Source organism: Canis aureus, chromosome 12 (genome assembly GCF_053574225.1).
Source record: "Canis aureus isolate CA01 chromosome 12, VMU_Caureus_v.1.0, whole genome shotgun sequence".
Taxonomy (NCBI): domain Eukaryota; kingdom Metazoa; phylum Chordata; class Mammalia; order Carnivora; family Canidae; genus Canis; species Canis aureus.
In genome coordinates this window covers 44,916,507-44,943,353 of record NC_135622.1, presented here as the reverse complement: position 1 = coordinate 44,943,353, position 26,847 = coordinate 44,916,507, and the positions used below count along the sequence as shown (strand labels likewise).

General features: G+C 45.0%; 2 protein-coding genes across 3 annotated transcripts in view; both read right to left on the bottom strand.

The window, feature by feature from the left end:
* The window catches only part of ASXL2 (ASXL transcriptional regulator 2), a 334,480-nt gene that overhangs the window by 161,044 nt on the left and 146,589 nt on the right, over nt 1-26,847 (bottom strand). The gene's annotated exons all lie outside the window — the stretch shown is intronic.
* The window catches only part of KIF3C (kinesin family member 3C), a 39,355-nt gene continuing 26,843 nt past the window's right edge, over nt 14,336-26,847 (bottom strand). The window contains exons 6-8 of one of the 2 annotated variants that reach the window (XM_077843860.1): nt 17,448-17,556; nt 17,103-17,269; nt 14,336-16,814 (exon numbers count right to left, since the gene is read on the bottom strand). In XM_077843860.1, coding sequence (XP_077699986.1) covers nt 16,721-16,814; nt 17,103-17,269; nt 17,448-17,556 — 370 coding nt within the window. In that variant the 3' untranslated portion in view covers nt 14,336-16,720. Of the gene's footprint in view, nt 16,815-17,096; nt 17,270-17,447; nt 17,557-26,847 lie in introns of both variants that reach the window. The other variant, XM_077843859.1, reaches the window with a different exon arrangement.

The window sequence follows — 26,847 nt, the reverse complement described above, 5'->3', positions numbered from 1 at the left end:
AGCAGACAGACAGGTTAGGAGGCCTAAGGTTGGGGGAGGGCAGTTGCCAGGGAAATGGTGAGAGATTGTGAGCTCTAGAGTGGTGAGGACTTGCTGATGGAGCAGCCCGTCACTCTGCTTTGTTCCTTGTAGGGATCAGCAGATTGTCACCGAATGAACGAGAGGAAGAATGAAGCTCTCTTCCTTTCTGAAATGACAGGATGATCATCCCTCACTGATGAAGAATTCTGCAACTCGTCTTCCCCAAGCTGGATTCTACTGCCTACTTGGTAACAGGAATTTTTGTAGAGGTGGGTGTGGGTGTGGGTATGTGAATTAGTTGAATCTTTTCAGCTATCCTATGCCCCCTTCACTCTCTAGCTCTCTTTTTAAATATTTCCTTGCTACCCTCCCCGCCTTTTTGCCTGATAGAATGCAAGTTTCCAACAGCTCGCTGAGAATCACTTTCCCTTTGTAAAGCAAATTGAGTGGGGGCGGCCTGGGAGCTCTGCGATTCCCCTGGGAGGTGTGAGGCGTTGGTTGGGCTCTGGGGACTCTGGTTGCTGGGAGAGGCTGGGAGTGATGAGCGAATCTTCCCTGCTGCACTGAGGGCAAAATCAATTTATTCCTCTAAGTCATTTTCACTGAGCTGTTTTTATTACCACTTCCACTGCATCTCATTCTGCTAGAACAAAATGCAATCAAAGTATGGGTTTAATTTGACAAGGGGAAAGGGCCATGAACAACTGTAAATTGTCAGTACTGTGGCAGACAACAGCCCTGATCTCTGCAAGAACAAAGATGAGTCAAGCAGCTTTTGCAGATTAAAGAGAGCTGTCAAACTGCTCCACAGAGGAAGCTTAGGTGTGGGGGAAAGCATCTGAAACACAAGTCACTTCTTCAAATGCTAGCAAAACTTTTAGAATTCCCTATTTAAACAATCCCATCGTTTTATTTTTTTATTATTATTTAATCCCATCGTTTTAGCATTAAGCTGTTGTTTTAGCATTAAGTTTCAAAAGTTAAAGGATAATAATGAAAAGAGAAAGCCGATTTTTCATTGCAGAGGTGATACGGAAATTCTTGCACTAGTCAAAAGGACTCAAAGGTCAGCTTTAACTTCCTTTAGCTTACAAGACCCTGGAGGGCTCGAGTGGAGCGTGAGCACAAAGCACTTCCTGCTGAGCTCCCTCGCCTCTCCCGCCCAGTTCTTGCCGGCCAGGTGTCTTTTCCAGATTCTGGGCCTTCTGCTTGAGGCTCCTGAATAGCTCTCACACACCTTTCTTATTTTCTCTTTCCTGCAAACCCATGTTTCTCTTTCTAATAATGTCTCTTAACCAGGCAAATGCAAATGCAGCCAAATTGCAGAACTTTAGTAGGTTTTATTTTTTCAAAGATTTTATTTATTTATTCATGAGAGACACAGAGAGAAGCAGAGACAGAGGCAGAGGGAGAAGCAGGCTCCATGCGGGGAGCCCGATATGGGATCCGACCCTGGGATCATGCCCTGAGCCGAAGGCAGACACTCAACTGCTGAGCCACCCAGGCGTCCCCTTTAGTAGGTTTTTAAAAAAATATGTAACTATTAGTTCTATGTTCTTAGTTGCTCATTAAAAATGTGCAAAAGTAAAATGTATTAGCATTCTTTCTCAAAATAAAGGGAAAAAAATCTGCTTTCTTTTTAAAATTTATTTAAAGATTTTATTTATTTATTCATGAGAGACACAGAGAGAGGCAGAGACATAGGCAGAGGGAGAAGCAGGCTCCATGCAAGGAGCCCAATGTGAGACTCGATCCTGGGACAGTGGGATTATGCCCTGACCTGAGCCAAAGGCAGATGCTCAACTGCTGAGCCACCCAGGCATCCCTTGTTTTTTTTTTTTTTTTTTTTTTTTTTTTTTTAATTTTTATTTATTTGTGATAGTCACAGAGAGAGAGAGAGAGAGAGAGAGAGAGAGGCAGAGACACAGGCAGAGGGAGAAGCAGGCTCCATGCACCGGGAGCCCGACGTGGGATTCGATCCCGAGTCTCCAGGATCGCGCCCTGGGCCAATGGCAGGAGCCAAACCGCTGTGCCACCCAGGGATCCCCCTTGTTTTGTTTTTAAATCATGATTTTATCCCCTGTGGGCCACTGACTCCCAGGAAGGGGGGGGGAGGAATAAGAAGGGTGGGGTGGGAAGAAGGAAGGAAGGAAAGAAGGGAAGGAGGGTGGGAGGAAGGGAAGAAGCTCTATGCACTTAGATTCCTTTCCTTGGGAGCCGCCTAATTGTGTCATCAGACTTTATGTCTATTTTTAAATAAAGACATTATTTAATCATCTACATTCCAGGGTTGGCACTAGCTCAGGAAAGGGAGGTCACACAGACTGGGAGTCAAAAATGAACGTTTGTATGAGGATGTGGCTCTAGAAATGTTCATCCTCTCCTTTGGAGAGAGACCAAACAGATGGCTGGATGAGGAAGCATGTGTTCAAAGGGCATCATGGAAAGAAGAGTGCTAGCCAAATAGAACACACACTCCACCCAGTGCCAGATGCCTAGCCCAGGTGCCTATACCTGTGTGTGCACACAAGGATGAGCGCTTGGGCATGCGCACCCCTCCCCACCGCCAGCCACCTGCTCAGCCTAAACACTCTGGATAAGGTCCGCCTTCCCTGAATGCTGCCTGTGAACTAGGCACAGTCCTGCAAGCAGTGGGTTGGGCAGCTCTTAGCTACCTATTCTCAATAGTCCTCCATATTCATAGATCAAAATATTAAAATTATTCATCAATTGTTTAATTTCTTGTGTATATGTGTGTGTGTATGTATATATATATATACCCCCCACGGGGTGCCTAATATGGGACTGGACCCCAGGACCCCGGAACCCGGGGATCATGACCTGAGCCAAAGGCAGATCCTCAACTACTGAGCCACCCAGGCATCCAGCATGTACTGACCTTATAATTTAAAAAGTCATTGTACACCTGGTTGGCTTAGTTGGAAGAGCAGGTGACTCTTGGTCTTGAGGTCATAAGTTTGAGCCCCACATAGGGTATGAAGGTTACTAAAAAAAGAAAGAAACTTAAAAAAAAAAGTTTCACATTAAGAAATTTTTCCATGGGATGGGGATCCCTGGGTAGCTCAGCGGTTTAGTGCCTGCCTTCAGCCCAGGGCGTGATCCTGGGGACCCTGGATCGAGCCCCACGTTGGGCTCCCCACATGGAGCCTGCTTCTCCCTCTGCATGTGTCTCTGCCTTTCTCCCTCTTTCTATGTCTCTCATGAATAAATAAATAAAAACCTTAAAAAAAAACAAAAACTTTAGGGGATCCCTGGGTGGCTCAGCAGTTTAGCGCCTGCCTTTGGCCCAGGGAGTGATCCTGGGGACCCGGGATCGGGTCACACATCGGGCTCCTGCATGGAGCCTGCTTCTCTCTCTCCCTCTGCCTGTCTCTGCCTCTCTCTCTCTCTGTGTGTGTGTGTGTGTGTGTCTCATTTATTCTTGAGACACAGAGAGAGAGAGAGAGAGAGAGAGAAAGAGAGAGAGGGGCAGAGACATAAGCAGAGGGAGGAGCAGGCTCCATGCAGGAAGCCTGATGTGGGACTTGATCCTGGGACCCCAGGATCATGCCTTGGGCCAAAGGCAGGCACTAAACTACTGAGCCACCCAGGTATCCCAAATAAATAAAATCTTAAAAAAAAATCTTTAAAAAAAATAGAAATTTTTCTATGAGAATACTTGCCTATTTAAATTTTCTTTATCAGAAGGAGAGCAGGGTTTGGAATGGAGGTTGGGGGTGAAGTGCTATGGAGAGGAGGGCAGCAAAGCAAGGGCTAAGGTAATAAAGGGGAATGCAAGGTTGCTTTCTAACCTTTCTAACTTGTATCACTTTGCCCTTAAACACTCTGCCCTAGGGCAGCAGGGACTGAGATCAATTTACTCAGAAGCTGCTGAAGCTTACCCTAGAACACCCCCTGCTTGCAGGGCCCAGTGAGGAGCCTTAACAATGTATTTATAAGGTCATATGTTTCTTAAAAACTTCTAAAAGATATTTTAGGGGTGCCTGAATGGCTCAGTTGGTTAAGTGTCCGAACTTCAGCTCGGATTATGATCTTGGAGTCCTGGGATGGAACCCAGAGTCCGGTCCTTGCTCAGTGGGGAGTCTGCTTCTCCCTGTCCCACTGCCCCTCCCCTGCTTGTGCTCTCTCTCTCAGTAAATAAAATCTTTTTATAAAAAAAGACATTTTAGGGGCAGCCCGGGTGGCTCAGTGGTTCAGCGCTGCCTTCAGCCCAGGGCCTGATCCTGGCGATCTAGGATCGAGTCCCGCATCGGCTCCCTGCATGAGCCTGCTTCTCCCTCTGCCTGTGTCTCTGCCTCTCTCTCTCTCTCTTTGTCTCTCATGAATAAATAAATAAAATCTTTAAAATTTTTAATTTAATTTAATTTAATTAAAAAAAAACATTTTAGGGACACCTGGGTGGCTCAGCGGTTTGGTGCCTGCCTTTGGCCCAAGACATGATCCTGGAGACCTGGGATTGAGTCCCACGTCGGGCTCCCTGCGTGAAGCCTGCTTCTCCTTCTGCCTGTGTCTCTGCCTCTCTCTCTGTCTGTGTCTGTCATGAATAAATAAATACAATCTTAAAAAAAAAAAAAGAAAAAGATATTTTAACTGCAGTCACTTAAAAACCACCATCTCTTTCCATTCCCACTTCCGTCAGACCCTCATGGCATGGCTGCAGGCATTTTTGAGCTCTAACTTAAGAGAAGTTGAGTTGGGAGACAAATTTAGAGTGGTTTAGTGGGATGTATTTATGTGGCTCAGAGTCCTGCCAGTATAGACACATTACTGCTAGCTGACCGAGTGCAGGAATATGCCTGTCATCCACTCTGTCAACTCACCTGGTGGCAAAATGTGAAGGTGCAAGGCCAGACATTGTAAATGGATAATGAAGAGTCCCACAGTGCCTGGCACCAGACATCGGTGGGTAGTGAAGGAGAGACAAGGTCTGACATTTGCAGAGCCAAAAGCTAAGTCTGCAGAAATTTCTTCCAGCTATCAGATGTGCAAAACAGTATAAGTAGACTGGTTCTCCGCAATGCCTGATTAAACTGGAAGTTCCCTCCTGTCAGGAATGTACATGACACAGTGTATATAACCATAAGCATAAAATTCACCATTTTTCCTCTTTTTGATAATAATTGTGCACAAGAGAATTTACCAGGTTTCTTGTGTTTATGAGCACAATCTTGGAGCCATACTAAAAGAACTAGTACATCTGTGTATATGTTGTGTGTTTTCTGCATCCCCACATTTGAAAATAATACAAAAAACTCATATGAAGCCATCACAATTAGAATATTGTCAACAAGCTGGTTAATAAGCATTATTATTTCATTTTTAGCAATATTATTTCAAATAGTGTTTAAGATTAGTTATTGCACTCACAAAACCTCAAATGCTCTGAAATCTTACAGCTCAAAAAAGAACTTGATAGAGATTTTCCCAAATTTAACCAGAATTCTAAACATGGCATTACCAATAAAGTGTTGAAGCAGAAAGAAAATTTTAAACTCTTAATAAGAGAAATACTGAATTCTTTTTCTATTTTCTGGCTGGAAAACATTATAAAGTTCCTATCAAAGACAGAGGCCTCCAAAAATGCACAGTAGAAAAATACAGGGCAAAAAGTTTTAGAGAGGTTCGTCATACATACAAGGGTGTATTATCGTCATTGTACGACGAACAAAACAAAACACAAAAACAATGTGTCAGCTTTTCAACTGTGTAATATGCTGTGGTTTATTTTCTCATTCTAAACAAATATTCACCTTGATATCTAATTTTGTTTCATAATATTTGTTTTTTTCCTTTTAGATTTTATTTATTCATTCATGAGACACACAAACACACACACACACACACACACACACACACACACAGAGGCAGAGACACAGGCAGAGGGAGAAGCAGGCTCCATGCAGGGAGCCCGATGTGGGACCCGATCCCAGGTCTCCAGGATCACACCCTGGGCTGAAGGCGGCGCTAAACCGCTGAGCCAGGCTGCCCTGGTTCTTTGTCTTAATAAAGGCTCTCCTCCTTTCCCCAAAATTGTATAAAGTCCAAATCCTGCAAACCTAGTCCCTGCTGTTCTGGCAGAGACACATCTGGACCTTACAGAGGCCATTATGAAAAGCGCAGAGTACAGGGCAGGGGCTCCTGGCTGGCTCAGTCGGTGGAGGATGCAACTCTTGATCCCAGGATTATGAGTTTGAGCCCCATGTTGGGTGTAGAGATTATTTAAAAATAAAAATAAAAAATAAAAAAAGAATACAAGGCATTCTGTGAACAGAAACAGGGCCAATACATATAATAGTACCATAATAAAATCCCTGGTAATTAGTCACTCAGAGGGACACCTGTCCAGTCGGTTAAACAACTGCCTTTGGCTCAGGTCATGATCCGAGGATCCTGGGATTGAGCCTGGGGTCGGGCTCCCTGCTCAGCGGGGAATCTGCTTCTCCTTCTCACTCTGTCTCTCTCCCCTGCTCATACTCTCTCTCTCTCTCTCTGTCTCTCTCTCTCATAAATAAATAAAATCTTTTAAAAAAAAATTAGTTACTCAGGGATGCCTGGGTGGCTCAATTGTTGAGCATCTGCCTTTGGCTCAGGGCATGATCCCAGGTTCTGGGATCAAGTTCCACATCGGGTTCCCTTCATGGAGCCCACTTCTCCCTCTGCCTGTGTCTCTGTCTCTCTCTCTGGGTCTCTCATGAATGAATAAATAAAATCTTTAAAAAAAATTTAGTCACTCAGAATAAAGACACACATTTCCACCTTGAAGGTAGGTGTGACAAAGCTGTAGCCAATAGAATTATGTAAATTATGGATTCCCAAAAAGGAACAGGTCATGCCTTCTACTTCTTTTCTCCCTTTCCAGGGACTGGAATGCAGATGTGACGGTGAACATCTTGTTCCTGTGGACAAGGACAACACTCTAAAGATGTTGAGCCAACAATATGCAAGGAGTATAGGTCTCTAACCCCACAGAACAGCCCCATCAACCCCCAAACTAGCCTTGGTCCACTTATACCCATAATACTCTGTGAGAGAGTAATAGAAGTTTCTTTTTTTTTAATTTTATTTTTAATTAATTAATTTACTTATGACAGTCAGAGAGAGAGAGAGAGAGAGAGGCAGAGACACAGGAGGAGGGAGAAGCAGGCTCCATGCACCGGGAGCCCGATGTGGGACTCGATCCCGGGTCTCCAGGATCACACCCTGGGCTGAAGACGGTGCTAAACCACTGGGCCACTGGGGCTGCCCAGAAACAGACTTTTTTTTTTTTTTTAAGATTTTATTTATTAATTCATGAGAGACACAGAAAGAGAGAGAGAGAGAGAGAGAGGCAGAGACACAAGCAGAGGAAGAAGCAGGCTCCATGCAGGGAGCCTGACATAGGACTGGATCCTGGGTTTCCAGGATCATGCCCTGGGTAGAAGGCAGTGCTAAACTCTGAGCTACCTGGGCTGCCCAGTTTCTATTTTTTTAAATTAAATTAAATTTATTTTTTAAAGTTTTTATATTTATTCATTCATGAGAGACACACAGAGAGGCAGAGACATAGGCAGACGGAGAAGCAAGCACCCAGGTGCCCCCAAAAGTTTCTATGTTAAGCCCCAGTTATTGTGGATTGCCATTAGGAAGCTGATCTTAGGGCAGCCCCGGTTGAGCAGCGGTTTAGCGCCGCCTGCAGCCCAGGGCGTGATCCTGGAGACCCTGGATCGAGTCCCATGTCAGGCTCTCTGCGTGGAGCCTGCTTCTCCCTCTGCCTGTATCTCTGCCTCTCTCTCTGTGTGTGTCTCTATGAATAAATAAATAAAATCTTTTTTTTTTAATAAAATCTTTTTTTAAAAAAGGAAGCTGATCTTATATCCCTATACAACCATAATAATAATCCTTTGTATTTATAGAGTTCTTTTGTCTTTATTTTTTATTTTTTGTCTTTTTTTTTTTAATTTTTATTTATTTATGATAGTCACAGAGAGAGAGAGAGAGAGAGAGAGAGGCAGAGGCATAGGCAGAGGGAGAAGCAGGTTTCATGCACCGGGAGCCCGATGTGGGACTCAATCCCGGGTCTCCAGGATCGTGCCCTGGGCCAAAGGCAGGCGCCAAACCGCTGAGCCACCCAGGGATCCCTGTTCTTTTGTCTTTATAAAACACTGTAGTGTCTTTTGGGATCAGTAACTGCTGGTGAGGGGGTGGAGTGGGGAAAGGTCATCACTTTGACCTTTTCTGTGAGGATCCTGAGGTCCAGGATGTTGATGGACTTGCCTAGGAGCATACAGGGGAGGCTCCCTGATATAGGGATCTCTCCAATGAGGATGAGCGCCAGGTGGAAGCCTGGTGACCGCACATGAAGCAGCCGCGTGGGTGATGAGCTGGTGAGCATGCTGGCTTTTTGCTCTTAACATTCACACCTATTTGTAACCCCCTAGAGTAGGGGTAGTGCACATTGTTTCTTTTCTTGTCTTCCTGTACTTTTCTCAATTTACTGCTGCACGTGGAAAGGAATGGAAAATAGGGGAGGGTTCCTGCTTTGCATATCACGTATGTCTTGCCTCTTCCCTCTTCATTCCCTCCTTTCCTTAGGGATTCAGCTAAAAACCCATCAGGCATGGCTGTGCAGAGTAGGGGCCTGGCAAATGTCGGCACCCGTGGGAGGAGGGCAACCTAGCACGGTGGCAGCCTTGCGGGGGTCAAGAAATTGGCCATGTACAAGGGAGGTGGGCAAATAAGTAAATACACTGAGGTTAAGGGAAGCCAGGTTAAAAAAAAGGGGGGGGGAGCCAGGTGTCTCAAACGTCAGGGAAAGGAGTTATAAATATGAAAAACAGGAATACCAAAAGGAACTCTGAGATGTTGGGTCAAAATGGGAGGAATTGGTGTGGACTCAGGTAGGGTGCAAAGGTCAAGAATGGACTAAGTGGGGGCATCCGGTCGGCTCAGCCAGTGGAGCACATGCCTCTTGATCTCAGGATTATGAGTTTGAGCCCCACATTGGGTGTAGAGATTATGTAAATACATTTTAGAAACTTTAAAAAAAAAAGAATGGACTAAGGAATTTTTCTAGATAGTAGACCAAAAAGACATAACAACTAAGTGCAACACATGGTCCTGGATTAATCCTTTTGTTATAAAATAATTCTTGGGACAGTTGGCAAAACTTGAATGGAGTCACTGGGTGAAGAGTATATATATGGGTGTTCTTGGGGTGCCTGGCTGTCTCAGTCGATGGAGCATGTGACTCCTGATCTCAGGGTTGTGAATACGAGCTCTACATTGGGTGTACAGATTATTTAAAAATAAAATCTTGGGGCACCCGGGTGGCTCAGTCGGTTAAGTGTGAGCCCTTGGCTCAGGTCACAATCCTAGGGATGGAGTCCCACATAGGTCTCCCTGCTCAGTGAGGAGGAGCCTGCTCCTCCCTCTCCCTATACCCTCCCCTCTGCTCCTGCTTTCTCTCTCTCCCAAATAAATAAATAAATAACATCTTTAAATAAAATAAAATCTGGGGGATCCCTGGGTGGCGCAGCGGTTTGGCGCCTGCCTTTGGCCCAAGGCGCGATCCTGGAGACCCGGGATCAAATCCCACGTCAGGCTTCCAGTGCATAGATTCTTCTCCCTCTGCCTATGTCTCTGCCTCTCTCTCTCTCTGTATGACTATCATAAATAAATAAAAATAATAATAATAAAAAATAAAATAAAATCTTAGAGGGGCACCTGGGTGGCTCAGTCGGTTGAGTGGCAGACTCTTGATTTCTACTCAGGTCTTGATCTCACAGTCATAAATTTAAGCTCTGCATTGGGCTCCCACGCTTGCCAACTTAAAAAAATCTTAAAAAAACAAAACAAGACTATATGGGTACTCTTTTTTTTTTTCATATATGGGTATTCTTAGTGCAATTGTTGCAACTGTTCCGAGTTTCACATTATTTTAAAACGATCAACACACAACAGAAAATATAAACAGTGTCAGACTAGTAAATCCATATGCCTCCCAGGTCCAATTCACATGCTAATAGTTTGTGTGACTTTGGGGAAATTACTGTCCTTTTATGGGTCTGCTTTTTTTACTGCCAAGCGGGAGCTTTGGATGTGAGCAAATAATCACTTCGGTTAGTGATTATTTGAGGTGGAGGTAGCTCCACCCTCTCCACCCAGTTGTGGAAGAAAAAATGATGCATGACTAAGTCCAGGGGCTCCAAGAAGCTTTGTGCCCTCCTCCTCTGCCGTCCTTGAGCACAGGCCCAAGGCCCCCTGTGCGGGCAGGTGCTGAAAGCCAGGCCCACCGGGACTTGGAATTGCAAATAGTTGACCCAGAGATTCTCACACTTTAGTGAGTATGCACTGCAATCACCTGGAGGTGCTCATTTCAAATGCAAATTTCTGGCAAATCCCCCTAATACTGGCTTAAACCTGGAGGGGTTTGTCTGCTACCATTATTATTCCTTTTTTTTTTTTTAAAGGTTTTCTTTTTTTTTTTTTTTAATTTTATTTATTTATTTATGATAGTCACAGAGAGAGAGAGAGAGAGAGAGAGAGAGAGAGAGAGAGGCAGAGAGGCAGAGGCACAGGCAGAGGGAGAAGCAGGCTCCAAGCACCGGGAGCCCGATGTGGGACTCGATCCCGTGTCTCCAGGATCGCGCCCTTGGCCAAAGGCAGGCGCTAAATCGCTGCGCCACCCAGGGATCCTCTATTATTCCTTTTTTTTTTAAATATTTTTTTTAATTTTATTTATTTATGATAGTCACATAGAGAGAGAGAGAGAGAGGCAGAGACACAGGCAGAGGGAGAAGCAGGCTCCATGCACCGGGAGCCCGATGTGGGATTCGATCCCCGGTCTCCAGGATCGCGCCCTGGGCCAAAGGCAGGCGCCAAACCGCTGCGCCACCCAGGGATCCCTATTATTCCTTTTTTAAAAAATATTTTATTTTTAAGTAATCTCTGTACCCAATGTGAGACCCAGCTTTACAACCCGAGATCCCGAGTTGCACTTTTCACCCACTGAGTCCGCCAAGCGCCCCTGTCCGCATCATTCTAACTGGGAAGTGGGAGACCCAGGCTGGTGCAGCAGCTGCGCAGACTTCAGCAGGAACTTGCTCTCCAGTCTTCCACCCCATCAACCTTTACGTGTTGTGCTTGTTGCCTCAGGGTTGCAATACGGTTGCTGCTCTTTGAACAAGCCTGACAGCTCCCACCCACGAAGTTTGCATTTGTTTTTCCTTTTCCCCTCCTGGAGGCCACTTCCTACCTCCAGAAATCTGCTCAGATGTCACCTTCTTAGTTAAGGCTTTAAAAAGGGCAACTCCTCCCACCCTGCCCCAACCATCTGGGAACTCCCCATCTCTCCCTTCTCTGCTTTATTTTTCTCCTTCAGTGTCTCCTCCCCAACCTGGAGTGGAAGCACTGGGAGGGCAGGGGCTTCTGTTTATTCCAGTTTATTCTGTTGAAGGCTGTATTCCCAGCAGAAGAATGCCTGGACCGAACACATGGGTAACAGGTGCTCAGTAAATAGTTGTTCAATGAGAGAATGCACTCCCAGGGGGGACATCTAGTTTTAGAAAGGAAGAAGAAAGAGGAAGAGGAAAAGCGGGTGATGTCTCTATCAGGAAAGCAAAAACATTTCTAGAAATTCCTTTTTTTTTTTTTAATTTTTACTTATTTATTCATGAGAGACCCAGAGAGAGAGAGGGAGAGACACAGGCAAAGGGAGAAGCAAAGGGAGAAGCAGGCTCCTCAAGGGGAGCCCAATGTGGGATTCAATCCCAAGACCCCAGGATCACGCTCTGAGCCAAAGGCCAACCACAACCACTGAGCCACCCAGGCGTGCCATTTCTAGAAATTCGTAACCGACTTCCATTTACGTTTGCTTGGCCAAAACCACATCACATGGCCACCTGTTGCTACAGGGGAGTCTAGGAAGATGAGTGTTTTTAGTTGGGTACACTGATCTCCTTGAACCATTTCTGTAAATAAGGAAGAAAGGAAGAATGAATAACGGAAAGGCAACCTATAGTGTGTGTCCCGTGGATCTATCCTCAACCTAATGAAGTAGAATGTCTGAGGGTGTTAATTTTGGTGCCGGTGAGCCTTAGATCACGCTGTATGAAAACTTTCTGAAGCCATCCTGGATGATGGGTGTCCTGGTCATGGACGTCTGTTTTATCGGCTGTGCAGAGCATACTCCATTCCCCACTGCTACCCCCACCATCTTTCTGGAAAAAACTCTTTATTTCCACCCCTCCTCCATACACATGGTTACAGCAGTAGAACTTTTGGAGGTCTTGTTCATATATCATGTTTCCACCCACCTGACCCAAACCACTGAATTGGAATCACATTCCCATGAATTTGGCACTAGGACTGAGATTCTAAGTCTCTCCGGATGACTGCATCGTGTAAACAGAGAGCTGCTGGCAGACGTAATTTCTGCATCAAGAACTGCAGCAGCTGAGGCAAGAGCACGGACCCCACACAGAAAGAAATTTGGTGAAAGAGAGAGGGTCTTTGCAGTGTTTGAATCCCCAATGCTAGATGATTCCTGAGGACCAGTTCTATACTTGCCCTTGGGGCCCAAGGCATGCTTTTCTTCTTTCTTTTTATTTCATTTTATTATTTTATTTTATTATTTATTCATGAGAGGCACAGAGAGGCAGAGACAGACAGAGAGAAGCAGGCTTCTTGTGGGAAGCCCAATGTGGGACTCGATCCCAGGACCTCAGGATCATGACCTGAACCAAAGGCAGATGCTCAACCACTGAGCCACCCAGGCATCCCCATGCCATGATTTTCTGGGTCCTTATTTCATTCAGGCCAGCTTAAATGAATCTCTAGTAGTGGCCAAGAGTTCTAATGAACACACAGCCCACCCTCTGGAGATCAGGTGCCCAGCCTTGGAGGAAGAAGTGGAACATGGCAGCTTATTTATCAACAAGAGACCTGGGCAAAGGGAGAGAGTTCCTACCGTCTGGCTGTTTTGTGAAGCTCTAGAAAACCACCTATGTCAGCCATACAGGTGATCCTGCTGCTAAAAGGAGAAATGAGTGGTTTTAAAAATAGGACCTCTACGTTCAGGTTTAGAAGATTTGGTTTTATTTCCTTTTTTTTTTTTTTAATTTTTTATTTATTTATGTTAGTCACAGAGAGAGAGAAAGAGAGGCAGAGACACAGGCAGAGGGAGAAGCAGGCTCCATGCACCGGGAGCCCGACGTGGGATTCGATCCTGGGTCTCCAGGATCGCGCCCTGGGCCAAAGGCAGGCGCTAAACCACTGCGCCACCCAGAGATCCCTGGTTTTATTTCCAACCACTGTCCTCCTGTCCCTGGCTCTCACTACTTATAAAACCATACAGGGTGCTCATCAGTTTTCCTGAGGTACAGATGGGCTTGAGGTGTGGAACAGAAGGGAAAAAAAATACGGGCTTTTGAGTGTGGAAATCCAGCCACATTGCTAACCAACACGTCTTTAGCCACGTTAGCTAATTTTCCTAAATCTTGTCTGTAAACCAGTGACAATAACTTCCACATGGGAGGATTAGGGGAGTGTGCGTGTGTAAAGTACCTAACGCGACACCTGGCAAATCTCAAACAGCAGAGCCATGCCAGCCCTGGCACTCTGGGCTGGCGCAGGGCACAAAGGCACAGAGCCCCACCAGGAGAACCGCCAGTGCCAAACCAACCGGCTCACTGCTGAGTTGTGTGCACCAGGCCAACCACAGTGCAGCCCTGGGAGTCAAGGGCTTTGTGTTTGTTTGTCAGCAGCAACTACTTTTCATTTCCCCTAAGACCTCCATGCTATGGGGAACCAATAGCCAGGATCAGGAGGGGAGGGAAAGAAGCTCTGGGAAGAGAGCCTGATGGCACGTTAGTCTTTAAACTATTTTAATTCAGCGCTCACCATATGCCAGGCACATCTATGTGCTTTGGACACATTACTACCCGCTTTCATCTCTCCTGGCTGATCAATGGGGGAGCAGAGCTGTCAAATGATATTGACAGCTAATCTGGACATCTAGGCTGTTCTGACATCTGCTAATAGCTCAGAATTAACCAAGTGGGGACTCTTCACCCAGAACATGAACAGCTGTTGCCATGGCTCTGGCACAGACTTCAGGCTAGAGCCTGGGACCTGCCTCAACCCTGCTGGACAGATGAGTCCCTTTTAAGCAACCCGTTCTTCCCCCAGATGCTGGTAACTGTAGCTGAGCTCCAAATACTCTCAAACCCCTCTTGGAAAAACAAGGAAGAAAGAAGGGAGAAAATGCAAAAGTGAGTATAAGGAAGAACAAAGGGAAGAGAAGGCAGGCAATCAATTCTGTGACGATACTCATTCCTTTATTATCGACTGTTAATTTGAACAGGGCTGGGCTGCAGGCTGCCGGCAGCACCAAGCTGCAGGTGCATTTCAGCTCAACAGAGAGGCCTCATCTGAAGCCAAGGAGACAGAGGGTAATGTTTTTTATATATATTTATATATTACATATGTCCTGTATAGTCATATGTATAGAGTGACAAGAATGGGCCACTGCATTAACTGTTGTCCTAAATAAAGACCATAGCAACAGACATGGAAATTTGGTCCTCATCAAGGCCCTTACTTTGTCAATCAAATGTTTGATACATCAAAAGGGAAAGAAGAGAGACTGAGAGATCCAACCACCCCAGTGGCCCTGTTCCCAGCATATGTTACACCGAGTGTAGAGTGTCCTCTGTGGAAGTAAACACACACACAAACACACACACACATACACACGTACACAAAACCGCAGGCAGGAGCTCCTCCTCCGACACACCTCGGGCCCAGCCCTCAGACTGGGGGTGGTGAAATTGGGTATTTTGTGCTCTAAGACTGTGAGGGTCAAGCGACCAGATGATGCAGAGTTGATGTGTCCAAGTGATGAATGGGGGTGACGCGTGCTGTTCATCCACAAACAAGAAAGGTCAGTGGGAAAGGCTGCTCAATGTAGGCAGGGAGTCGCCCTGTGTCCCGGCCACCTGGGGGATTTCTACACATGATTCCTGTCCCGGACACAGCCAAACCTCTGATCTGAATCCTAAGTCTCAAATAATCTCTTGGGCTCTGATGAAAAATGCTACTTCCTTGAAGGACAGGAGCAAATGGCAATTGAGTTGTCCAACCATCCAATCCAGTAACTATGGCAGAAATGACAGCAACACTGAATTAAACCAAACCATAGCTCGGTCCTCAGAGCGCAACTTGAACCATGCAGGAAGCGTTCACTTCCAGATGGAAAGAGAAGAACCAGGTAATCAGCCCCTACCCCCACTCCCACCTCCCACTCATCCAATTCAAGCAGCTCAGTCAGTTTCATGCTTTTCTCGCAATGACTAGAATCCTTATATTCTGGAACAAGAGACTCCCACTCTTAGGACATTTTGAAATCCTAAACCACTTGTTTCTTTCATGATTACTTCTTCACTCCTCTACCAAAATACACACTTAAAAAGGTAAATCAATAAAAATCTCTCTCTCTCTCTTTCTTTTTCTTTTGGTAGAAATTGACTTATTACTTGAGATACCTGGAGACATCTTGGGATGTCACAGAGGGAGGTGCAGAGTACTTCCCTTGGGACCAGAGTTTGCACAATGCTGGAGAAAGGATCAATTTTCAACAAAATAGTGCTCAACAAATGCGATGTGGAACAGGAGTAATAGGCAAAGCTGGCAGATTGTGCCTAGGTCTCTGACTCCTGTGCTAAACGAAGGGGAAACAGCAGATTCCGATACCTTTGTGTAGCCACGGGGAGAATGACATTGATTCCTCCCACCATGACCTGGGTGGGATCCAAGCAGCTGCCAAGGAAAATGACCAAAGCAGAAAGGAGCAGTGTCTCCGAAATGGGGAGTTGGCTTGATCGCTTGTTAACCCAAGTTACTTCTCCAAGGGGACAGAAACGAAGGGACTCAGAGAAGGGACTTCCTTAGATGACTGTCCGTGTTGTCTCCATTGCCGTTTCGTTTTCTGCAGGTCCTAAGCAGGCAGCAACTGGTCGGTTCACAGTTCCCATCCAAAGGTTGGGAAGGTGGCCAGGAGCAGAGTTTGGGTAAGCCATGAGTTCTTGCCAAAGCCGAAGAGCATGGGCTGTGTCGGTGAGGTCATGTAAGTCCTTGAAAAGGAGCCCAAGAGGCCAAAAGAGGTTGTCTGAGGTCCAGAAAGCAGAGTGCGGGGCTCTTTTTGCTGGGAGCATAGGCCCAACACTGTCAGGACATCTCCTGTCCTTTGTGGACAGCTAGCATTTTATCTAGTCCCAGAAAGTGCTTTGGCACTGCTCACCGTCAGCATAGGAGATGGATTAGAGTGAGACAGGTAGAAAAAGTACTCTGTTCTCAGGCACTGGCTACCTTCCCTTCTGGGAGCAGCTGACGGGGAGGAGCTGGAGGCCTGACATGGGGGTGTCTAAGTCAGAAGGAAAGGAAGGAGGCTATGCAGTGACCACGGCAGGCTCAGGCGAGGGCATCTCCCCCCCACGGCTGAGCTCCACAAATAAATAACATTAATTAAATAAAGGAGGCTAAGAAAGGCAGGCAGATGCATGGTCTGCCAGATTCTCACCCCCTCACACATACGCACACGCACATGCACACACACGCACACACACTGAGCGTCAGGTGAGATGATCCAGGGTTGGCTCCCCATCCCAGGAGGCTCTTGGGTAGGCAGCCTGACTGAAGGTGGTTACTCATGGTCTAGCACTGTTGTAGGGCGCAGAGCAGCGGAGGCCAGTGAGGCATGTGCGGTAGAGGGTGGAGGCCGCTGAGGACTCTGACACCTGCAGAGGGTAGGGATGAGGTGGGTGAGTGGGGAGGTTGGTAGACAGCAGGAAACAGAAAAGCAAGGACTTGCCTTTCCCTCATCCTGTGGCTATAGGAACCCCTCCCTGATGATCCCAGTTATTACCCTCCCTAAGGCCTCACAGGTATAACCAAAACCTCAACCAGCCCATAGGGTCTCCATGCCTCAACCACCCCATAGAGTCTCTGTGCCTCAACTGGCCCATAGAGTCTCCCTGCCTCCTAAGTCCCTTGCCCACTCTGACCACAGTGGCACTGACCAGGACCTGGACTTTCGAACTTTAGATGTAGAAGGTCTTTCCAGAAAGCTGTCCAACCGCATGAGCCTCTCCATGTGTAGTGCACGGGGGTCTTGTTCTTGGTCCTGAGAGAATTCCATCTCAAAGACAGCTGGAGGGGACACATCCAACTCCAGAAACATTATGTTTTCAGCCTGTGGTGGGAACATCAGATAGACATGAGCAGGGGCTCTGATGATTCTTATCTCTTAGGCGCTCCGTAAATATTGGGCATAGCAAAGGTAATGAGATAGGTAGAGCAAGCAGAGATTATGAGCATCACCTCCCTTGGGCTCTCGCTCCTTCCCCTCCTTCTACTTCCCAGCTTCTTACCCTGTACCTGGGGTGGGACCCCATTGCCATAGCAACCCGAGCATACTGGCTGATAGGCCTCTTGTAGCCCACGGCAGATGTTGGTCGCTTCTTCATTTGGCTGTTATTGCTGTGGGGAAGAGACTATATTAGAGCGGATTTCTTTTGAAGATGGAGAAAATGATATCATGAAGAATTACGTATCATTCAAAGTAGGCAGGAGGCTCTGCAGACCCTGGTTCACAGGAATTTCCTTCTCATTGTTCTGATAGAGCTGGAGAACTAAAAACTATCATAACACAAGGGAACATGTATTCCTTTACTTTTGTTTTTTCCACTGTTTCCCCCCACAGTAAAAAGGTTTGATTAAGGCTGAAATAAAGAAAGGAAATCCAATCTTCTTTTAGCTTTCAGATTCATATGCTGATTCCACACACTATGCAAAATCATTGATAATTAGTGGTTCTGCTTTTCGCATTCTTCTTATTTTGTTAGCACACGCACAAAAAATGATTAAAAATCAGGCTTGAAATGCAAGGGTCCCAAAATAGCCTAAACAATCCTGAAAAAGAACAAAGTTGGAGGGCTCGCATGTCCCAGTTTCAGAACTTAATACAAAGCCTACAGTAATCAAGACTGTGTGGTACTAGCATAAGGACAGAAATATAAATCAATGGAATGGAATTGAGAGTCTAGAAATAAATCTTTATATTTACAATCAGTTGATCTTCTATATGGATACCAAGAACACTTAATGGGGAATGAACAGTCTCCTCAACAAATGGTACTGAGACAATTAATTGGATATCCACAGGCAAAAAAAATGAAGTTGGATCCTTACCTTGTATCATATATAAAAATTAACTCAAAATAGATCACAGGCTTACATGTAAGAGCTAAAACTATAAAACTCTTAGAATGACAGAAGTAAATCTTCATGACCCTAGATCAGGTCTCTTGGATATGATATCAAAAGCTAAAGCAACCAAAGAAAAAATAGATAAACAGGATTTCACTGAAACTAAAAACTTTTGGGGCCCCTGATTACTTAGTTGGTTAAGTCTCCAACTCTTGATTTTGGCTGAAGTCATGATCTTCAGGTCTCAAGATTGAGCCCTTCATTGTGCTCCACACTCAGTGTGGAGTCTGCTTAAGATTCTCTTTCCCTCACCCTCTGCCCCTCCCCCTGCTTGCACTCTCTCCCTTTCTCTCTCTAAATAAATAAATAAAATATTTTTTAAAAGTTTGTGCTTCAAAGGACATCAGAAAGAAAGTGCAAAGATGGGATCCCTGGGTGGCTCAGTGGTTTAGTGCCTGCCTTTGGCCCAGGGTGTGATCCTGGAGTCCCCGGATTGAGTCCCACCATCGGGATCCTTGCATGGAGCCTGCTTCTCCCTCTGCCTATGTCTCTGCCTCTCTCTCTGTGTGTGTCTCTTGTGAATAAATAAATAAAGTCTTTAAAAAAAAAAAAAAAAAAGAAAGTGCAAAGATAATCTAGAAAGTGGAAGAGTTTATTTGCAAGTCACATATGTGATAAGGGACTTGTATCTCAAATATATAAAGAACTCTCACAGGGGATGCCTGGGTGGCTCAGCAGTTGAGCATCTGCCTTTGGCTCAGGGCATGATCCTGGAGACCTGGGATGGAGTCCCACATCGGGCTCCCTGCATGGAGCCTGCTTCTCTGCCTCTCTCTCTCTGTCTCTCATGAATAAATAAATAAAAAATCTTAAAAAAAATAAATAACTTTAACAAATCAACAATCAAAAGACAAACAACCCAATTTAAAAATGGATGAAGGATCTGAATAGACATTTCCCCAAAGAACATATTATACAAATGGGCAATAAGCACTTGAAAGATGTCAACATCTTTACCAAAATGTATCTCAAAACCACAATGAGATACCACTTCACATCTACTAGGATGACTATAATCAAAGAAGACAGATGTTGGTGAGGATATAGAGAAATTGGAACTTTCATATATTGTTGGAGGGAATGGTTTGGCCAAGTTGGAAAGAGTTATCAGTTCTTCAAAAAGTTAATAAATAATAGAGTTATCATATTACCCAGCATCTCCACTACTCAATATATAGTCAAGAGAATCAAAAACATATGCCAAGGTAAAAGTTGTACATGAACGTTCATAGTAGCATTATTCCTAATAGCCGAAAAGTAGAAACAATGCCCATCAACTAATAAATGAATAAATATGTCATATTCAAAAAATGGAATATTATTCAGCAATAAAAAGGTAAAAAGGAATTTAGTACTGATAAATGCTACAACATGGATGGGCCCTGAAAATATTTTGCTAGGTGAAAGAGAGACATAAAAGACTCATAAAAGACTTATTGTATGATTCCATTCATATGAAGTGTCTAGAAGAGGCAAATCCATAGAGACAGAAGGTAGAGTGGTGATTGCCCCAAGCTAGAGGCATTGGGGAGAGTGAGGAGGGACTGCTAATGGGTTGGGGCTTTCTTTTTGGAGTGATAAAAATGTTCTGGAATTAGACAGTGGTGTCTATACAACTTTGTGAACATACTAACATCCACTGAACTATACACTTTTACTGTTGAATTTTATAATGTGAACTACGTGTCAATAAAATTAATTAAAAAAAAAACAACTCAGGTGTGGCTCTTAAAAAGTGCATATGCTTTTTTTTTTTAAGTGCATATGCAAAAATAAAATAAAATAAAATAAAGTGCATATGCTTTGACCCAAACTCCCACTTCTAGAAATTTCCCTAAGGAAATAATCAGAGATGGGGACATTTACATGCAGGGATGTTTGCTGCAAAATCACTTACAATTGTAAAGTACTATAAACAACCCAGATGTGCAAGGATAGGAACTAAAGTATTAGTCAGCTGTGTGAAGATGATGCAGTTGTTAAAATCATGTAGTTCCATGTCACATGAAAAGATTACCACGATACAATAAAAAAAAAAGCAAATAAAAGGATGAAGATTCTCTTTGTTTTTAAAGAGAGGGAGAGAGGAGGGTGGGGAGGGGCAAAGAGAGAGCGAGAGAGATAAACTCAAGCGGGCTCTACACCCAGAGTGGAGCCCCAAGTGGGGCTTGATCTCATAACCCTGAGATCATGACCTGAGCCAAAATCAAGAGTTGGATGCTTAGCCCCACTTTAAAAAAAAAAAAAAAAAAAAAAAAAAATTTATTTATTCATGAGACACACACACAGAGAGGCAGAGACACAGGCAGAGGGAGAAGCAGGCTCCATGGAGGGAGCCCGACGTCCCGTGTCTCCAGGATCACGCCATGGGCTGAAGGCAGCGCTAAACCACTGAGCCACCCAGGCTGCCCTGTTTTGTTTTTAAATAAATGTGTATGGATGTGTGTATATGCTTAGAAAAAAGTCTGGGTATTCAACAAAATGTAAATAGTTATTGTCTTTGGATGGTGTGATTACAGGTGACTTTTGTCATCTTTATGCCCTTCTGCAAAATCTTAACTTTTTTATAATAAAAATGTATTACTTTGTATCTAATTATCTCGGACATTTAGTGAAGTACAGAAAATAATATATATATGTACACCTACCATTTGGCCTTGTCAAATCATCTGTGTAACATTTTGTTATGCTTACTCTAAATCTTTTTTTAAGAAATAAACTGTAAGGGCACCTGGGTGGCTCAGATGGTTAAGCATCTGCCCCTGGCTCAGGTCATGATCCCAGGGTCCTGGGATGGAGCCGCACATTGGGCTCCCTGCTCAGCGGGGAGCCTGCTTCTCCTTTTCCCTCTGTCTGCCCCCCCTGCTTGTGCTCTCTTGCACTCTCTCAAATAAATAAATAAAATCTAAAAAAAAAAAAAAAAAAAAGATCTAAAATGTAAAAAAGCTGACTAGCTTTTAAGACTCCTATCTCTTCCTCCCCAGTTACTCTCTTGAATCTGGTGCTAAGCAATGCAGTGCATGTTTTTATCATTATTTATGTATGTGGATATACATAAACAATATACATGGGTATCTGTATGCCTGTTTCTAAAATCTGAACAGTGGGTGTACATGCTGCATTTTTGTGTGTTCAACAAACCTTTTTTTTTTTTAAAAAAAAAAAGATTTTATGTATTCATGAGAGACAGAGAGAGAGAGAGAGAGGCAAAGACACAGGCAGAGGGAGAAGTATGCTCCATGCAGGGAGCCCAATGTGGGACTCAATCCCAGGACCCCAGGATCCCAGGATCACACCCTGGGCTGAAGGCAGGCACTAAACCACTGAGCCACCCAGGGATCCCCAACAAACATTTTTTTTTTTTTTAGATTTATCCATGCATGTCTAGATCAGATTATTATTATTATTTTTTTTTATTGGTGTTCAATTTACTAACATACAGAATAACACCCAGTGCCCGTCACCCATTCACTCCCACCCCCCGCCCTCCTCCCCTTCTACCACCCCTAGTTCGTTTCCCAGAGTTAGCAGTCTTTACGTTCTGTCTCCCTTTCTGATATTTCCCACCCATTTCTTCTCCCTTCCCTTATTTTCCCTTTCACTATTATTTATATTCCCCAAATGAATGAGAACATATAATGTTTGTCCTTCTCCGACTGACTTACTTCACTCAGCTAGATCAGATTATTAAAGTTTACTTATATTGACTATCTTAAAGGTTGCGATATAACATCATATATATGTGTATAAATATATATATAATATTCTCTTGTTGATGGACATCTAGGTTGATTCCTTTTTTGTTTGTTTTTTACAATATTTAATTTATTTATTTGAAAGAGTGAGTGAGAGAGAGAGAGAGCACACAAGCTTTAGGAGAGGGAGAAGAAGGAGCAGACTCCCCGAGGAGTAGGGAGCCTAATGCGGGGCTCGATCCCAGGACCTGGGGATCCTGACTTGAGCTGAAGGCAGATGCTTAACTGACTGAACCACCCAGGTGCCCCGACTGTGAACATTTCTGTACAGGTATCTTCAAGTACATATTCAACAGTTCCCCTGGAGTATATACCCAGGAATGGAATGGTTCCATGGGAGCGTATATGCATTTTCCACTTTACTAGATATTACCAAATTGCTTTTCAAAGTGGTCACACCTATGAAAGCTTCCAATGTGGGACCCCTGGGTGGCTCAGCGGTTTGGTGCCTGCCTCCGGCCTAGGCTGTGATCCTGGAGTCCTGGGATTGAGTCCCGCATCGGGCTCCCTGCATGGAGCCTGCTTCTCCCTCTGCCTGTGTCTCTGTCTCTCTCTCTGTGTCTCTCATGAATAAATAAATAAAATCTTAAAAAAAAAAAAAAAGACAGAAAGCTTCCAATACTCTATCCTAGCCACCTCACAATATGACAGACTTCTTATTTCCAGCAGTTTGGTGGGTGTGGGGTATTAACTTTTATTATTCAAAACAAACAAAGACAGGAAAGAAATCAAGAAAGTATTTCCATTAAAACAAAATAATACAAGTTTTGGAGTAAGACATAGCTGAGTTTGAATGTGGGCTCTGCCCCTGAAAGCTTCGTTACCTTGGGAGGTGGCTTAATACCTGAGACTCAGCTATCTCCTCCCTGCCACCCACAACTGCTGAGATTAAGCAAGATAAGCCCTTAGCACAGCTCACAACAGAGGCTCAACACATGGCAGCTGTGATGATTATTTAGTCTCAATCCATCTTGCTAATTTCAAGCAGGGATACAAAGGAGCAATGAAAAAAAAAAAAAAAAAGCCAAAAGGCAGACAGAAGACAGAAGAAACAGGCCGAGTAATTCATAGACAGGACATCCTGTCCTTGTCCAGTAGAACAAGCAGTGTAGGAGCTGACTGCAACAAGGCCTGCCTTCTGCGGCAGAGTAAGGAGAAGGGACAGACTTGTGGTTCATTTTATCAAGCGTATAAAAGAAGGCCAGAGCCTACCTAGGGGTCCCTTCTGACCTCACTTTATGGATAAAAGCAGAGAATGATGAAATCATAGGAGCCCCAGCTCCCTCTGTGGCTGTGTGGCCCCAGGTGGGGGGGCCGGGGGAGGGGGTTGGGGAGCAGCGAGGCTGTGAATGTGTGCAGCAGCAGCTCCATGACGGCTCAAGGGCAGAGGACAAAAATTGGTAACATAACCCCTTATCGTGTATGAGGTGCGTCAACACATCCCATTTGAATTTTGCAACAACCTCCTGAGGTGTAGTCAAGGGCAGGCCAGGAGCCCCAGGCTCAGGCAAGCAAAATGCCTTTTGTGCCTATGGTTGAACAATGAAGGAAGACACTGGGAACTGGACCTTCCCAAATACTCTTTTTAGGATGCTGTACTGTCTCTCAGAGAACCCAGGAACAGGCTGGGGCTGGGAGCGTCTTGAAGGCTGTGAGCTCTGGGAATAGGACAGGGGGACAGGGTTGGGCAAGCAGAGCAGTGTGGATCACTGTGAATTGGCAGCCTGACCCAATAAAGACGCCAGGGCTATTCTGGGTGGCATGCGGGAAGAAGGGGTTGGGGGAGGGGAGTCTGTAACTGGGACACCAAACGTCCCATCTATTCCCTCTTCTGCCCCAGGCCTACTTTCCATGATTGATCCCTCTTAGTAAAGCAGGTTGTGGCTGACAGACTGGAGCAGGGGCCTGCCTCTGCATGTGGCCGCCCCTCCCAGCAGAGACCCACAATAACTACCTGCCCAGTAGATCCTAGGAATTGTCATATGACCCCTCCTCTATATGACTATTACTATCCCAGTATTTTTTTCCCCTTAATATTAAAAAGTTATCTCTCAGCTCTGTCTTAGGGCTGACCCCAATCTCATGATCAGCTGTCGTATCTCCTTCTTTTCCTCTTCTTTGGTGCTGAAAATCAGAGTCCAACATCATAGGGTGAGTTTTCCTTTAAGGTCTTTCCCAATCATCTGCCACAGCAAATCTGACTTGTCTCTGCGATCTGGTCCCTCTGTCCCCGCAGGCCACCCTGAAGCATTCTGTATGTCTACTTACTTTTTTTTTCTTAATTATTTATTTTACAGAGAGAAAGCACGAGGGAGGAGCAGATGGAGAGGGAGAGAGAAAATCCTCGAGCAGACTCCCTGCTGAGGGTAGAGTGAGCTGGATTCCAGAACCTTGAGATCATGACCTGAGCCGAAATCCAGAGTCAGATGCTTAACCGACTGAGCCACCCAGGCGTCCCTCTGCTTACTCTACTCTTTCCCTCGTCGCAGCCCTACTTGCCTGGGGGCAGCTGGAATTTCTCCCTGTTTTAGATCCAACTCAGTTGTCACAGATCTGTGAATAAAGCTAGGGACTCAACCCAGAGCTGAGAATGTTCTTACTGGGGTCAACTTTGCCTGTATAATGAAACAAGTTTATCTATCTTTAAAAAAAAAAAAAGATTTTATTTATTTATTCATGATAGACACAGAGAGAGAGAGAGAGAGAGAGGCAGAGAGAGAAGCAGGCTCCATGCAGGGAGCCCGACGTGGGACTCGATCTCCAGGATTGTGCCCTGGGCCAAAGGCAGGCGCTAAACCACTGCGCCACCCAGGGATCCCCAAGTTTATCTATCTTGATTCTATTTATTTATTTATTTATTTATTTATTTATTTATTTTTATTTATGATAGTCACACACAGAGAGAGAGAGAGAGAGGCAGAGACACAGGCAGAGGGAGAAGCAGGCTCCATGCACCGGGAGCCCGACGTGGGATTTGATCCTGGGTCTCCAGGATCGCGCCCTGGGCCAAAGGCAGGCGCCAAACCGCTGCGCCACCCAGGGATCCCTCTTGATTCTATTTAGAGCAAGGAATGCTCCCTCTCTAAACTTGGAGATAGCTTGAATAAAAAAATCAGAATCTGAGACAAAAACAGTAAACCAAACTGCCCTTTTCCGGCACTTCTATGGGATGAAGGCAAATTGGCTTCTCTTGCATCCCTGTAATTATAATATTGGCTCATTAGTATGATTGCAACCATTCATTGATCATCTCCTCTGTGGCCTGGAGCCTCCCATGCATTATCCCGTTTCAACCTCAATAATCCTGCAGGGTACATTTACTATCCCACCTTACAGGTGAAGAAATTTGTGGGGTGCCTGAGTGGTTCAGTCAGTTAAGTGTCTGCCTTTGGCTCAGGTCATGATCCCGGGGTCCTAAGACAGAGCCCCACATCAGGCTTCCTTCTCAGTGAGGAGTCTGTTCCTCCCTCCCTTTCTCTGCTTCTCCCCCACTCGTGCTCTATTTCTTGCTCACTCTCTCTCAAATAAATAAAATCTTTTTTTTTTTTAATTTATTTATGATAGTCACAGAGAGAGAGAGAGAGAGAGAGGCAGAGACACAGGCAGAGGGAGAAGCAGGCTCCATGCACCAGGAGCCCGATGTGGGATTCGATCCCAGGTCTCCAGGATCGCACCCTGGGCCAAAGGCAGGCACCAAACCGCTGCGCCACCCAGGGATCCCAAATAAATAAAATCTTAAAAAAAAAATACAGGTGAAGAAATTTGGGTTCGGTGAGGTTAAAAAGCTTTCCAGGGCAGCCCAGGTGGCTCAACAGTTTAGCACCGCCTTCAGCCCAGGGTGTGATCCTGGAGCACCGGGATAGAGTCCCACATTGGGTTCCCTGCATGGAGCCTGCTTCTCCCTCTACCTGTGTCTCTGCCTCTCTCTGTCTCTGTGTCTTTCATGAATAAATAAATAAAATCTTAAAACAAACAAACAAACAAACAAACAACTTTTTCCAGAGGTGCCTGAGTGGCTCAGTGGGTTAAGTGGCCAACTCTTGATTTTGGCTCAGGTCATGATCTCAGGGTCTTAGGATTGAGCCTACAGTAGGGTCCATGCTCAGTGGAGAATCTGCTTGTCCCTCTGCCCCCAACCCCCATCCCACCACTCATGCTCTCTCTCTTAAATAAATAAATCAAATCTAAAAGAAAAACAAAACCCTTTTACAGGCCACAAGTAAATGGCAGAGCAGGGACTAGAATTCAGAATGTTCTAAATCCAAAGTCCAGTGTCTTTCTACTGCACCACAATGCCTTTGAAAAGAATCTAGGGGGATCCCTGAGTGGCTCAGCGGTTTGGTGCCTGCCTTTGGCCCAGGGCGCGATCCTGGAGTCCTGGGATCGAGTCCCGCGTCAGGCTCCTGGCATGGAGCCTGCTTCTCCCTCCTCCTGTGTCTCTGCCTCTCTCTCTCTCTATGTCTATCATAAATAATAAATAAATAAATATTAAAAAAAAAAGAATCTAGGGTGGCTTGCAAAGGGCCAAGAGCTAAAGTTACAAAAAGAATTTTGTGAACTATAGACCAATGGCTATAGACATTGTCAAATATTAACCCCTAGAAGACAATTTTGTCTAAATACAATGAAAAATAAAGACTATTATGAGAAACTAAAAATAAAAGGTTATATTTGTAGAGTAGTTTTTGCTGGAGCTGGTTGCAAACTGGTCTTTCTTTTAATAAGATTTTATTTATTTATTTCAGAG